The following is a 13,733-nucleotide window of genomic DNA, read 5'->3' on the forward strand; positions in this document are numbered from 1 at the left end:
TTTATAAACATTTTTTTCCTCCCCTTGGATAAAGTAGGGATAGATTTTACTTTTGTTTTCTAATTATATAAGCACATTAATATATTCTTATGAAAAGTATTCAGACATACAGTTAAAACCTTGCATGACTACACCATGCCTACAAAACCCGGTCCTCTCTCCAGAAGTAAAATCCAGTTCTGAGTATGTCTTCTTAGGACATGATACATTGATAAGTATCTATAAATTTCTATCTGTATGTATTTATATGTATACACATATACAAATACGTGATGTACTTCTGTATGTTTTTCCTTAGATTATTGCTTATGTTTTGTTACATAATTGGCTTTTCACTTAACTGTGTTATGTTTTGTGATTGCTGTACAGTTGTCTATAAAATGGATGTACATTATTCACTTAATAATTCCTTCCTTGATGGACTTCTATGTTTTCAGTTTTCCTATTCATAAATAATGGTATAATAAGTGTTCTTTTGCAGGTCTCCTTGTGTACATGTGTGGATATTTTTTTGTGTAGAGACTTAGAATTCCTATGGTTGGGTTATGGAGCATATGCATTTAAAATTGTAATATTTTCATATTGCCCTCTGAGAGTTTTTTAGACTCTTAGCAGGCTTCCTTTTTAAGAATTTTTATTCATTTGTTTGACAGGGAGAGAGCACAAGCAGGTGGAGTAGCAGGGAGAGGGAGAAGCAGGCTCCCACTGAGCAAAAAGCCAGATGTGGGGCTTGATCCCAGGATCCTGGGATCATGACCTGAGCTGAAGGCAGTCGCTTAACCAACTGAGCCACCCAGGCACCCCACTTAGCAGGCTTCTATGAATATATCCCACCACCCCTCACTGATGGTAGTATTATCAAACTTACTAATTTTGACCAATCTGATAGAAGGAAATTTTTTTTATTACTCTCTGAGGGAGGATCTTTTCATGTATTTATTGGTCATGTATGTTTACTCTGAAATGTCTTTTTATGTCTTTTCCTACTGTATTACTGGCTTTTTTTCATAAGGTAAATGTTAGGAAACTGATAAAGTAATATTCTCAGAGTCACATGGCTAATTAATTAGTGGCAGAGCTAGGATTACAACCCTGGTCAGCTGTGTTTTTTATATTACATTGTACCTCTTTCTTACCTAGTTTCTCTTGGCTTTGTTCATTATCGGCGCTCCCGCCCCACCCCACCCCAAAGGTTTTGTATGGCAAAAGTCAGACATTGAGAGGTAAACTGTAGATTATGGTGGCGATGGCTGCTATTAAGATATCTTTTTAGGGGCGCCTGGGTGGCTCAGTCGTTAAGCATCTGCCTTCGGCTCAGGTCATGATCCCCGGGTCCTGGGACTGAGCCCTGCATCAGGCTCCCTGCTCAGGAGGAAGCCTGCTTCTCCCTTTCCCACTCCCCCTGCTTGTGTTCCCTCTCTTGACTGTGTCTCTCTCTGTCAAATAAATAAATAAAATCTTAAAAAAAAAGAAAAGATTTCTTTTTAGCCAAAATGGGAAGAGATGATACAAGTACCCCTATCCTATGTACTTTGGGCTCTTACAGACTGCACTTATTATTTGCTTTACTACTTTCAGATAAAAGAGTTTTTAAGATAATTAAAATATGAGTTTATTAACATAGCACTATGAGGTTTTGAAATAGCTGATTTCATTGAGAGCTATGATTTGATTATGGCTAACTACATTTTCTATTATTAATTAAAGGATTAAACTCAGTACTTATTCCAAGTAGTATGTCTCACTTTATTTACAATTATTGGTACTTCACTAAGATTTGAGGATTTTTGTACATGTGGTTATACGGTTAGTTGCTATGACAAATGTGTCTACATTTACAAGTCTTGCTTCTTTCAATTTTTCTTTTAAGGCAGAAGCAGGTTGGTTTAGCCAAAGATGTAGGAAAATAAACCACTCAAAGAGCACACTTTCTTTCCTTGTTCCTTCATTGCTACAATTCACATTCTCAGAAGATGGTAAGTAGAAAACAATAAATTTGGCAAACAAAAGTTTTTAAGATTGTTGACTTAACATTTTCTTCAGAAATTCTCATTCTTAACTGAAAGTTTGTCTTACTAAGTAAATAACAGTTGTTATATAGTCGTAAGGTTTCTTTTTTTCTTTTTTTTTTTTGATTTTATTTATTTGAGAGGGAGAGCATGAACAGTGGGAGGAACAGGGAGGAGCAAAGGGAGAGGGATAAGCAGACTCCGTGTTGAGCATGGAGCCCAACACTGGGCTCAATCCCATGACCCCGAGATCATGGCCTGAGCCGAAATCAAGAGTCAAGACACTCAACCGACTCAGCCACCCAGGCGCCCGCGCACGATGATTTATTTTCTTGAAGGAATGCACGGAGTATAATTATTTCCTGTGTTTCTAGCATATAGTAGACATTCATTAAATGTTTGTTGAATGAAGAAATAATCTAGAACTTGGTTTTGATTTGGCTTAAAATTCATCAAGAAGACAGAGTAATTTATTTGTGAGGCTCTTCATCTAGTCACAGTATTTGATGTCTGCTTTTTTCATATTTTGTCTGATTTAAATGCTTCTTGCCTTTGTCCTCATGCAAATATCATGGAACTTACCTGCAAAGCAAGAGAAAGCCCCTGAATGCAAAGTTCTAATTCAGCAATTTAAATTTGTTAGAAATGGCTACTCTGTTTAATTCGTTAATCTTTAGAGGTTTTTTTCCTTTGTCTTATTTTTAGATCCTATTGTTCAAATTGCAGTTGATAATTCTAGAAACATTTTATATACACGGTCTGAGAAAGGAGTAATACAGGCAAGTATTAATACACTACTATTTAAGGGGAGTAAGAACATCCCTGTTTTTAAGGAAGAGATTCAGTTACTCTTAGCCTTTTCCTATGAGCTGTGTGCTTTTTAAAAATACATCCCAAACTACTTCTTAGGGCTTCTTTTTTATGAAATTTCAAATCTCTGATGTTTCCATATCTGTGTGAAGTGTCTAAATTAAAGGATCCCTAAAAAGGAAGAGTCTTCTAAAAGTTTATTTTGTAAAATGCGTATGGGCTATAGTTATGTTTAAGTGGGTACAATTTTTTATTCACAGGTATATGATTTGGGCCAAGATGGACAAGGAATGAGCAGAGTTGCCTCAGTTTCACAGAATTCTATTGTTTCTGCTGCTGGAAACATTGCTAGGTAATTAATTGTCAGGCATTTCATTTGTACAAGGCATATCATTATGCTATATATGTGCGGCATACTAAAATTATTTCCTCTTCAAAATATCTCTAAAAGGAAAGGAATGTTGAAGATGACACTGGAGGTTATGTTTGAAACAGCTCCTAGAGAAAGACTCTTCCTTTAATTCTAATGTTGGATGGTTTGAAACATAAGGCAGACTGGTTTTTTTTTACAGTGTAAAGTACAACTTTATTTTTCCTTGGAATGTGTTAAGCTTTAGGTGGTCTATATAGGCAATTACAGGAGATGTCACTAGGAAACTACGTGTCTCAAAGTTCCCCACTAGTACCCACTCCAACCTTTTATTTATGTTATGTTATGTTATTTATTTATTTATTTGAGAGAAAGAACAAGTGCGAGTGAGTGAGAGAAGCAGACTCTATGCAGGGCTCGACCCCAGGACCCTGGGATCACCGCTCCAACCTTTTAACAGGCCTGTGTAGTATAAGTTTAGTTGGTCTGATAATTGACACAGGGCAGTTTGGGAATACAGAACTTCACCGTTTTATTGTTCACATTGTATTCTTGACGAAACTGAAACTAAAGGATGTTAAGATTTGTCTGAACTCTGAGTCCTAGAGAAGTGCTAGTACCCAAGTTACAAGCCAACTTTTCAGACACTGTACACTGTGATTTATGTATATCACAACTAATTTAGCTCAGCTGCAGAAATTCTTTTCAAATAACAAAGGCCTCAAATTTTCAGCTTCGGTTTTCTATGTGCTTGGGTCATTGCTGCATTCACCTATCCTAGCAAAAATTCAGTGCTTTCTTTGCTTTTCAGTGACAAAAAAATTTTCAAGGCAGACAATCTTAAACAAAGGGTTTCCTTTTTCTTCTCCAACTTTACTTTTTTTTTTGGAAACGTTTTCAAATCTACAGAAAAACTAGAAGAGCAGCATGGTAAAAACTGGTAATACCCTATCAAATTATCCAAATTCAACAGTTGTTACTGTTTTCCCTTATTTGCTCGCTTTCATTCTTATGAGCTATTTGAAAGTAAGTTGCAGACATCATGACTTTCACCCTTAAATCCTTCAACTTTCATGTCCTAAGTCTCTTACAGAAGCACAATACCAATTCGACACCTAAAAAAATTAATAATTTTGTAGTATTATCTTTTAATTATATAGTTCATATTAACATTACTTAACAGTCCCAAAAATCTTTCATAGCTGTTTTTCTTTCCATTTTTCCCCAGATTCAGTCAGAGCCCATGAATTAAATTGGTCATTTGTCTCATTAATATAGAATAGATGTCTCATTGTCTTTCTTTTCCCCTAAATATTCACATTTGGTGGGGAGGGGCAAGAGTCTTATTTGTGGAATATCTCAATTTCTGAATTTGTCCTTTTTCCATTATCATTAGATTGAGGTTTTGGTTTGGTTTTACCAGAATTACTCCTTGCAGCGTTACATCAGTAGGCACGTAACCACCAGGTTTTCCACTATTGAATACTTGGTTAAGGTGCTATTTACCAGATTTTTCCATTATAAAGTTTCATTTTTCCTTCTTTTTAATTAGTGGTAATCTTTACAATGATAATTTGATGCTCTGAGAACACCTTCTTCCTCATTAACCATTTACCCAATGGAGTTAGCCTTCTTTTATGATCTTTGAAAACAGGGTAATGTCTAACAATGTAAACTCATATTCAGGGGGTTTGCCTGCTCTTGCTGCTGCTGTGTTAATTTCCCAAGAAGTTAGTCTTATTTTAGCATATTAGACTAGTTTTTTTTCCCTTTCTTGTAGGACCATAGATCGTTCTGTTTTTAAGCCGGTTGTTCAAATAGCAGTGATTGAAAATTCTGAATCCCTGGACTGTCAGTTATTGGCGGTTACACATGCAGGTATGTTGTTTAATTTCTGTGTCTGCTCTTGGTTTTAGAATTTGATAATCCTCAGACTTGGAAATTTGTGATTAGAAATGCGTTTTTACTTCTGTATCAGTTATCAAGCCATATTAATAATTCGTAAAATTAAGGATTTTGAAAATTGGAAGATTCTTGTGGTTTTGTCTCCTCATGTTATAGATGTCAAACTAGGTCTGACGGGTGAAGTGGCTAATATTCAGTGACAGAGCCTGAATAGGAAAAAGGACTCTCTTGGCTTATAGTTGCAGATTCTTTCTGCTAAAATGTGTTGATTCACCTGTCAATTCCAAGTGACACTGTCTTAGAACTCTACTTCAGGTGGTATTACACATGGTGATTTAAGATTAGTCAGGAAGGTGATTCTAGGACTTTAACAAATGTCTGTGTTTCTCTGTGGAATTGCTTCAATCACACAAGGACCTCAAGTCTTTCATTTTCTGTTACTGATGTATAATTTTATCCCATCATCAGGTGTAAGGTTATATTTCAGCACTTGTCCATTCAGACAACCATTAGCACGACCTAATACATTGACACTGGTTCATGTCCGCTTACCTCCTGGATTCTCAGCGTCTTCAACAGTGGAAAAGCCTTCAAAAGTACATAAAGCTCTTTATAGTAAAGGTAAGTTCTGATATCGTATCAGATTTAAGATTGGATTTTTTAAATTGTTAAAATTAGAATGTCTTTTGAGCCATTTGAAAATAATAAATTTTCCAATAAAATTTAGAATATTTTAATTTCTTACATTAATAATGTCCTTACACCTATAATCATCCAGTGGACTTAAGGCTGCTATCTCTCAAGTCAGTATAAAGGAAACAAGTTAGCGGGAGGAGCTGGAATTGAGTCCAAGAGAGTATATTTCAAAATCAACTAATATTGCTGAGATGATCTTTTATAGTTTACTCTGCCATTCCACTAGTAACTTCGTCATTTTTATTCATGATGTTTGAGATAATCAGTACATGAAATTCTGTTTCATTGAATATTAGATACCGTTGATTGAAAGTTACAACATTTTTTATGTATTAAATGTACTTTTTTAAAGTTAATTAAATTCGTAAGCCCATTGATTGCAAAATATGTCATAACGTCAGAAATTTTAAGATGTGAAAAAAGTGTTTACTCAAAAGAAATGGAAGTGTAAGATCTGGAACACTTAATGATTCTACCCTATTAATAATTATATGTCCTTTTAAGGGATTAATTTTTTTTTATTTTGTGACTCGTTTACTTACAACAATGCATGCTATGTATATATGTTATATATATTAATGTTAGTAGTTAATATTTTTAAGAACATTGGGGATGCATATTATTTGGCATCATATAATAAGATTTTGTGTATTAAACTTCTAGGCATTCTACTGATGGCAGCTTCAGAAAATGAAGATAATGATATTTTGTGGTGTGTCAACCATGATACATTTCCCTTCCAAAAGCCAATGATGGAAACCCAGGTAAGTTATCCTGAGAATCTTAATTTTTTATATAATTTATAATTTTTTTTTAAAGATTTTATTTATTTATTTATTTGAGAGAGAGAATGAGAGAGAGAGAGAGCACATGAGAGGGGGGAGGGTCAGAGGGAGAAGCAAACTTCCTGCCGAGCAGGGAGCCCGATGCGGGACTCGATCCCGGGACTCCAGGATCATGACCTGAGCCGAAGGCAGTCGCTTAACCAACTGAGCTACCCAGGCGCCCCTATAATTTGTAATTTTAAGTAAAGAGTAAAATTTTAAGCATCTTTATGTTGTAATAGCATTTATTTTGAGCAATCATATATGATTAGAAATCATATTGAAAAGAAGTGTATCCTGTTAATTATTTGTTTTTCCTTCGTGAGGTTAGAAGTCATTATGGTAATCATTAAAAATATCTTTAAACAGGGCGTCTGGGTGGCTCAGTTGGTTAAGCTCCTGGGATCGAGTCCTGTATCGGGCTCCCTGCTCAGCAGGGAGTCTGCTTCTCCCTCTGACCCTCCCCCCTCTCATGCTCTCTCTATCTCATTCTCTCTCTCAAATAAATAAATAATATCTTTAAAATATATATATATCTTTGGGCGCCTGGGTGGCTCAGTTGGTTAAGCAACTGCCTTCGGCTCAGGTCATGATCCCAGGGTCCTGGGATCGAGTCCCACATCGGGCTCCCAGCTCAGCGGGGAGCCTGCTTCTCCCTCTGACCCTCTCGTCTCTCATGCTGTTTCTCTCTCGCTTGCTCTCCAATAAATAAATAAATAAAATCTTTTAAAAAAATAAAAATAAAAATAAAAAAAATAATAAAAAATATATATATCTTTAAACATTGGAATCATTTTAGAATGTTTCTCATACTGTATCCGAAAAATGCATACATATTTTCTGAAATAATTTTTGTGCCGTTTAAATATATTATGTTTTTAGTTATTTAATTATGAGGTCATCCATTATAGTTATGACTTAGAATTGCGTCTTTTTTGGGATGCCTAGGTGGCTCATTCGGTTGGACATCTGACTTTGGCTCAGGTCATGATCCTGGGGTCCTGGGATTGAGTCCCGTGTTGGGCCCCTTGCTCACCAGGGAGCCTGCTTCTCCTGTCTGCTGCTCCCCCTGCTTGTCCGCTCGCTCGTGCGTGCTCTGTCTCGCTCTCGCTCTCTGGCAGATGGATAAGTAAAGTCTTAAAAAAATAATAAAATAATTGTATCTTTTTAAAAAAAATATTTTATTTATTTTAGAGAGTGTGTGCATACATGGGGTGGGGGAGGGGCAGAGGGAGAGAGAGAATCTCAAGCAGACTCCTCGCTGAGTGCCATGCCTGATGCAGGGCTCGATCTCATCACCCTGAGATCATTACCTGAGCTGAAATAAGAGTAGGACACTTAACTGAACCACCCAGGCGCCCCTTAGAATTTTATCTTAATGATGTCTTTAATTTGTAGTTCTGCCTAAATTTACTTATTTATTTTAAAGATTTTATTTATTTAGGGGTGCCCCTTAATTATAGAAATTTTTGAACATACAGAAGAATAGAGGAATGATTTTCCCCATCTTGTTTTCTTTTTTTTTTTTCTTTAAGTTATTTATTTATTTGACAGAGACTGAGAGAGACACAGCCAGAAAGGGAACACAAGCAGGGGGAGTGGGACAGGGAGAAGCAGGCTTCCCACTGAGCAGGGAGCCCGATGCAGGGCTCGATCCCAGGACCCTGGGATCCGGACCTGAGCCAAAGGCAGACGCTCAACGACTGAGCCACCCAGGCGCCCCCCCATCTTGTTTTGATCTCTCTTCCCTGCATATACAAATGTCCACACATAAACACATAATCGTGGGGGTTTTTTTTTAAGATTTTATTTATTTATTTGACAGAGAGACGCAGCGAGAGAAGGAACACAAGCAGGGGGAGTGGGAGAGGGAGAAGCAGGCTTCCCGCCGAGCAGGGAGCCTGATGTGGGGCTCGATCCCAGGACCCCGGGATCATGACCTGAGCCGAAGGCAGACGCTCAATGACTGAGCCACCCAGGCGCCCCCATAATTGTGTTTTAAAAGCAAATACCACTGCATATTACATGAAATTGATGTACAGGTCCTGGATGAGAGGTGCAGCCCCAGCCTGTCCTAGCCCAGTCTCACACCTTGGCTGCTCGTCTCAGCCCTCAGCACAAAATGAGCTAAGAAGAGGCCAGCACCTCCAAGGGTATGGCCAAGGAAGGCTATCTCTGCTCCCCACTTTGGTATCCCCTGTTCTACCCCATTTACTTCTCCTAAATGCCCTTGCATAGCCCATGCTGCCTACCTCCTGAGGATGCTGATCAAACCGGATAAACCAGCCTCTACTACTACTAAAGATGGTAGAATATAGTTTTTGGGTATCGAAAGAATTACAATTCTAGTAAACACTATTTACAGTTTATCCTAAGAAGATTTTGTCTTTCCCTTCTTTCGTGAAAGATAATTGTCATAGAAGCTGGCCTGATTAAAGGAATAGATAGTAGAGCATTAAATAGAAACTTAGGAATGCTCACATACATGTGTTATTAATTTGTAAAATTCTGTATTTCCTTAGAAATTAGGTCTATATGTTTTTTCCTTTTTGGAAGGTTTGCTTTATGTAACTTTAATAGCAGGTATAAAAAGTTTATTTCTTTTGTATAGATGACAACCCGTGTTGATGGTCATTCCTGGGCTCTTTCTGCAATAGATGAATTGAAAGTAGATAAAATAATTACACCCTTAAATAAGGATCATATTCCAATAACTGACTCACCGGTTGTGGTACAGCAGCACATGTTGCCTCCAAAGAAATTTGTTCTCCTCTCAGCACAGGTATGTACATACTCTGTTAAGGTGGAGACAATAAAGAAGCCATGTTTAATGTTATGTATTTTGCAATATTTGCTTAATGGAGTCATAAGGACTTTAGGAGAGTTTACTCTTAAAGATATTCTTAAGGAATAATTTTAAATACCAAAAATGCAACAAAAAGAGCTTGCTGTTTATGAAGTGTTCTATTTTTTTTTAAAGTACCATTTCTAGGACCAGTGTTTAGCGGCATAAAACAAAATAACCTAAATTTATTATTTTAATTCTCACTTAACTTATAAAAAAACATTTTTTAATATTGGATTTTGGAATAGTGATGCATTTAAAATTCAAATGGTATAATGAGTATACAGAATAAAATCTCCCTTCCAGTTGAGGTCCCTTCCCTACAGACCCCCATGTCATCAGCATCTGTGTATCCTTCCAGAGGTGTGGACATACAAACAAAATATTTCTAAATAAATGGTAGTGTATCACATACACCATTTTATACCTTGTTTTTTTATATCTCAGATACATATTTTAGAGATCTTTCCATATCATTATATAAAGAACTTTCTCATTCTATTTTGTATTTGAAAGGTTTTCTTTTATATGAATGTACCCTATTTAACTAGGTCCCTATTGATGGATTATTTTTTGCTGTTCGTAATACTACAACCTTATGTGTATATCATTTTCTTTGTGTGTGAATAAAGCTGTAGAATTATATCTGCTGGGTGAAAGAATATGTGCGTTTCTAATTTTGATAGATGTTGCCAGATTCCCCTGTATTCATATATACGTGCATACATTCACTATTGATGAATATTGATGCCTGTTTCCTTACATCCTGTCCAAGTATAATATGCCATTTTAATAAGAGTAAGATGGACAGTCTTTTTTTTTTGTTCTTTTTTGTTTTTTGTTTTTGTTTTCTTTGGACAGTCTTTTCAAGTGTTTATTTTTCTATGGACTATCCCTATTTTATTGAGTTCTCTTTTTCATTTTGATTTATAGAAGCTCTTTATCAAGGAAACTTACTGTAATTTTAGTATCATATTTTTCCTAGTGTGTCATTTTATTTTGTTTACTGAGACTTTTTCCCATACAGGTAAGCATATTAGTCGAAATTTTCTGTTATCTTTTCGGATTTATAAAAGTAGTAAAAAAAAAAAACCTTCCTCATTCTGAGGTTTATAAAAAAAAATTTACCCACAGTTGCTTTTAGTACTATTATAGTTTTATTTTTGTCCTTTAAATCTCTGATCTGTTTGGAATTTATCCTGATATCCTGATTAAGGATCCAGCTTCATTTTTTTTCTAAATGGACATATGCCAACATAATTAATGGATAATCTAACTTTAATCTTCTGGTTTGAGGGACAGCTTTTATCGTATTCTAAATTCAAATATTTACTTGAACCTGTATGACAACTTTCTAAATTTAATAAGAAAACACTCACCGCCACCAAAAAATAAATTAAGGTTCTGGCTCTGTAGATACAACATTTTATAAACCTATGTTTTATGCATGGTAATAGCACATGCCCTCTGAATACATTTTGTGTGTTACAGAGCAGTGTTTTTTGTTTGTTTGTTTGTTTGTTTGTTTGTTTTTTTGAGGTGATATCTTTTTTTATGTTCAATTAGCCAACATAATAGTACATCATTAGTTTTTGATATAGTGTTCAGTGATTCATTAGTTGCGTATAACACCCAGTGTTCCTCACCACATATGCCCTCCTTAATACCCATAACCTGGTGACCCCACCCCACATCCCCCTCCCTTCTGTAACCCTCAGTTTGGTTTCCAGAGTCCAGAGTCTCTCATGGTTTGTTTCCCTCTCTGATTTCTTTCCATTCAGTTTTCTCTCCCTTCTCCTGTGGTCCTCCACGCTATTCCTTATGTTCTACGTATGAGTGAAACCATATAATTGTCTTTCTCTGCTTGACTTATTTCACTTAGCATAGTCCCCTCCATTCAATCTATGTCGATGCAAATGGTGGATATTCATCCTTTCTGATGGCTGAGTAATATTCCATTGTATATTTGACCCACATCTTCTTTATCCATTTATCTGTTGAAGGGTATCTTGGCTCCTTCCACAGTTTGGCATTGTGGACATTCAGAGCATTGTTTTCTTATTAAATTTTCTTTGGGCATATATAGACCTAGTATAGGTTGGGAGTTGAAATGTAGATGTTCTTTTTGGCCAGTTTACTTTGTATTCTTGAAGGGGTTTTTTTTTGTTTTGTTGATTTTATTAAATAAAATAGCAGGGTCAGTTGATGCCAGCCATGCCAGATAAATCTATTACTTATGGTTGTGGTTTTTTTTTTTTTTAAACTTTTTAGGGAAGTCTTATGTTTCATAAACTTAGACCTGTAGATCAACTGAGACACCTACTTGTGAGTAATGTGGGTGGAGATGGAGAAGAGATTGAAAGATTCTTTAAATTACATCAGGTAATTAATTATTTGTACTTTTTAAAAAAATGTTATGATATTTTAAACAATAAAACAATGAGAATAATACCTGAATTTTATGTAAGTTAGGATCAAAATACTGTAATTAATAGGTACTCTTAGCAGTCTTTCTTTCTTTACATAGGTCATTATCTGTGTACTAATATTTGGGAGCAGTATTAATAAGTAAAGCTTATACAGTAAACTCAGATTTTTATCTGTTATTGATAAGTTCTTATTTTAAAGTATACTAGTAAGAAACTCATGTTCAAGTTATATGATAAATACATTTTTATTAAAACACAGGATATTTGTGGACAAATCTTTTTTTTTTTTTTAAGATTTTATTTATTTATTTGACAGAGAGATAGAGAGAGCACAGATAGACAGAGTGGCAGGCAGAAGGAGAAGCAGGCTTCCCGCCGAGCAGAGAGCCCAATGTGGGGCTCGATCCCAGGACCCTGGGATCATGACCTGAGCCGAAGGCAGACGTTTAACCAACTGTGAGCCACTCAGGCGCCCCCTTTTTTTTTTAATTCTTAGTTTTGTTTTGTTTTGTTTTGTTTTAATTTTTTTGCCAATGACCTGATGAAAAAATTGGGGGCAGTAGTGATAATGCCATTAGTATTTCAAAGCCATTGCTAGAATTGAGAAGGTAAAACTCAGAAAGCTTAAGATCAAGAATATCAGATCAAAGTTAAGTACAGAGAGACTGGATTCAAATCACCAGCTCTGCCACCAGGTTAGATTACTTTAGTTCTGTGAACTTCAGTTTCTTCATGTGTAAAACAGGCATTATAATAGTGTATGATGTGGGAGTTAATATATGCTAACCTTTTAAAATAGTACCTGGCACATGTCAGGTACTTAATAAATAGCTATATTGTTGTTGTTATTTTCTAAAAGGTAAAAAGACCATGAGAAAGAAAATTAGGGGAATAAACTATAGACGAAAATAGAGTCTAGATAAAAAGAAAAAGCACCCTTTAATGATAGTGCCTCTGATAAACGTTCTCCTTTTTCATACCAACTGATTTCATTCACTTAGCAGATATATATTGAGCACCTGCTCTGTGCTAGGCACAAATTGAAACACTGGATACAAGAATAACCAAAACTTCTTTTTAAATGTTTATGTTTACTATAAGGGAAGAAACTTTTTTTTTTAAATAGGAAGACCAGGCTTGTGCAACCTGCCTTATCCTTGCTTGTTCCACTGCTGCCTGTGATAGAGAAGTATCTGCATGGGCCACTCGGGCTTTCTTCAGGTATATGTCAGTTTTCTTTTGTTCTTGGCCACTTTTTTTAATGATAGCATTGGTCAATGTGGTAGTTTAAGGGCTTACCAAACAGTTGAAGAACTATATAGGAAAGATAGTAAAATTTTTTTGCAAAAGGATGAAATCTGGAAAGATTATAATGCTAATAGACGTAGCTAGATTAATACAATGTATGAATTGTTACCCCTGCTCTGGGTTCTGTTCTCCAACTTCTTCTGTCTAGTCTTTTTTCTACACTTCTTTCTACTCCAGTTACCATATCTTTACTTCCTAAAACACTATATCGATTCTGCTTTACTTGTATCATTGGCATTGAGGGATTCTAAATCACTTTAAGGAAACTTGGTATCAAAACGGTATTTTTATTTGGAAAATATTTAGCTATAGGTAAGAATTTGAAATGTGATTTGTTTAAAACAATTTTTCAAGTGCTATCTAACTGTAATCTGTTATGAAAATTACAGTGCCATATACTCTTAAGTAAATTCTCTGCATTGCTGACCCTTAGAAATTGCTAGAGTCGCTTATAATTCTTTCTGGTAGAGGTTCAAGTCAACAGTTTCTAAATAAGTATTGTATCTATGCTTATAGATATAAGTACTGTAAAATACA

General features: G+C 35.6%; 1 protein-coding gene across 2 annotated transcripts in view; it reads left to right on the forward strand.

The window, feature by feature from the left end:
- NUP155 (nucleoporin 155) overlaps positions 1-13,733 on the forward strand; it is a 60,264-nt gene that overhangs the window by 11,899 nt on the left and 34,632 nt on the right. For both annotated transcript variants that reach the window (XM_064596785.1, XM_045862159.3), the window contains exons 7-15: positions 1,871-1,976; positions 2,715-2,788; positions 3,080-3,171; positions 4,970-5,067; positions 5,563-5,715; positions 6,454-6,554; positions 9,226-9,396; positions 11,731-11,841; positions 13,015-13,109. In XM_064596785.1, the coding sequence (XP_064452855.1) occupies positions 1,871-1,976; positions 2,715-2,788; positions 3,080-3,171; positions 4,970-5,067; positions 5,563-5,715; positions 6,454-6,554; positions 9,226-9,396; positions 11,731-11,841; positions 13,015-13,109 (1,001 nt within the window). The remainder of the gene's footprint in view (positions 1-1,870; positions 1,977-2,714; positions 2,789-3,079; positions 3,172-4,969; positions 5,068-5,562; positions 5,716-6,453; positions 6,555-9,225; positions 9,397-11,730; positions 11,842-13,014; positions 13,110-13,733) is intronic.

The sequence above is a fragment of the Mirounga angustirostris genome, unplaced genomic scaffold (assembly GCF_029215605.1).
Source record: "Mirounga angustirostris isolate CCGP_5_RB_7025 unplaced genomic scaffold, mMirAng1.0.hap1 SCAF_7, whole genome shotgun sequence".
NCBI lineage: Eukaryota > Metazoa > Chordata > Mammalia > Carnivora > Phocidae > Mirounga > Mirounga angustirostris.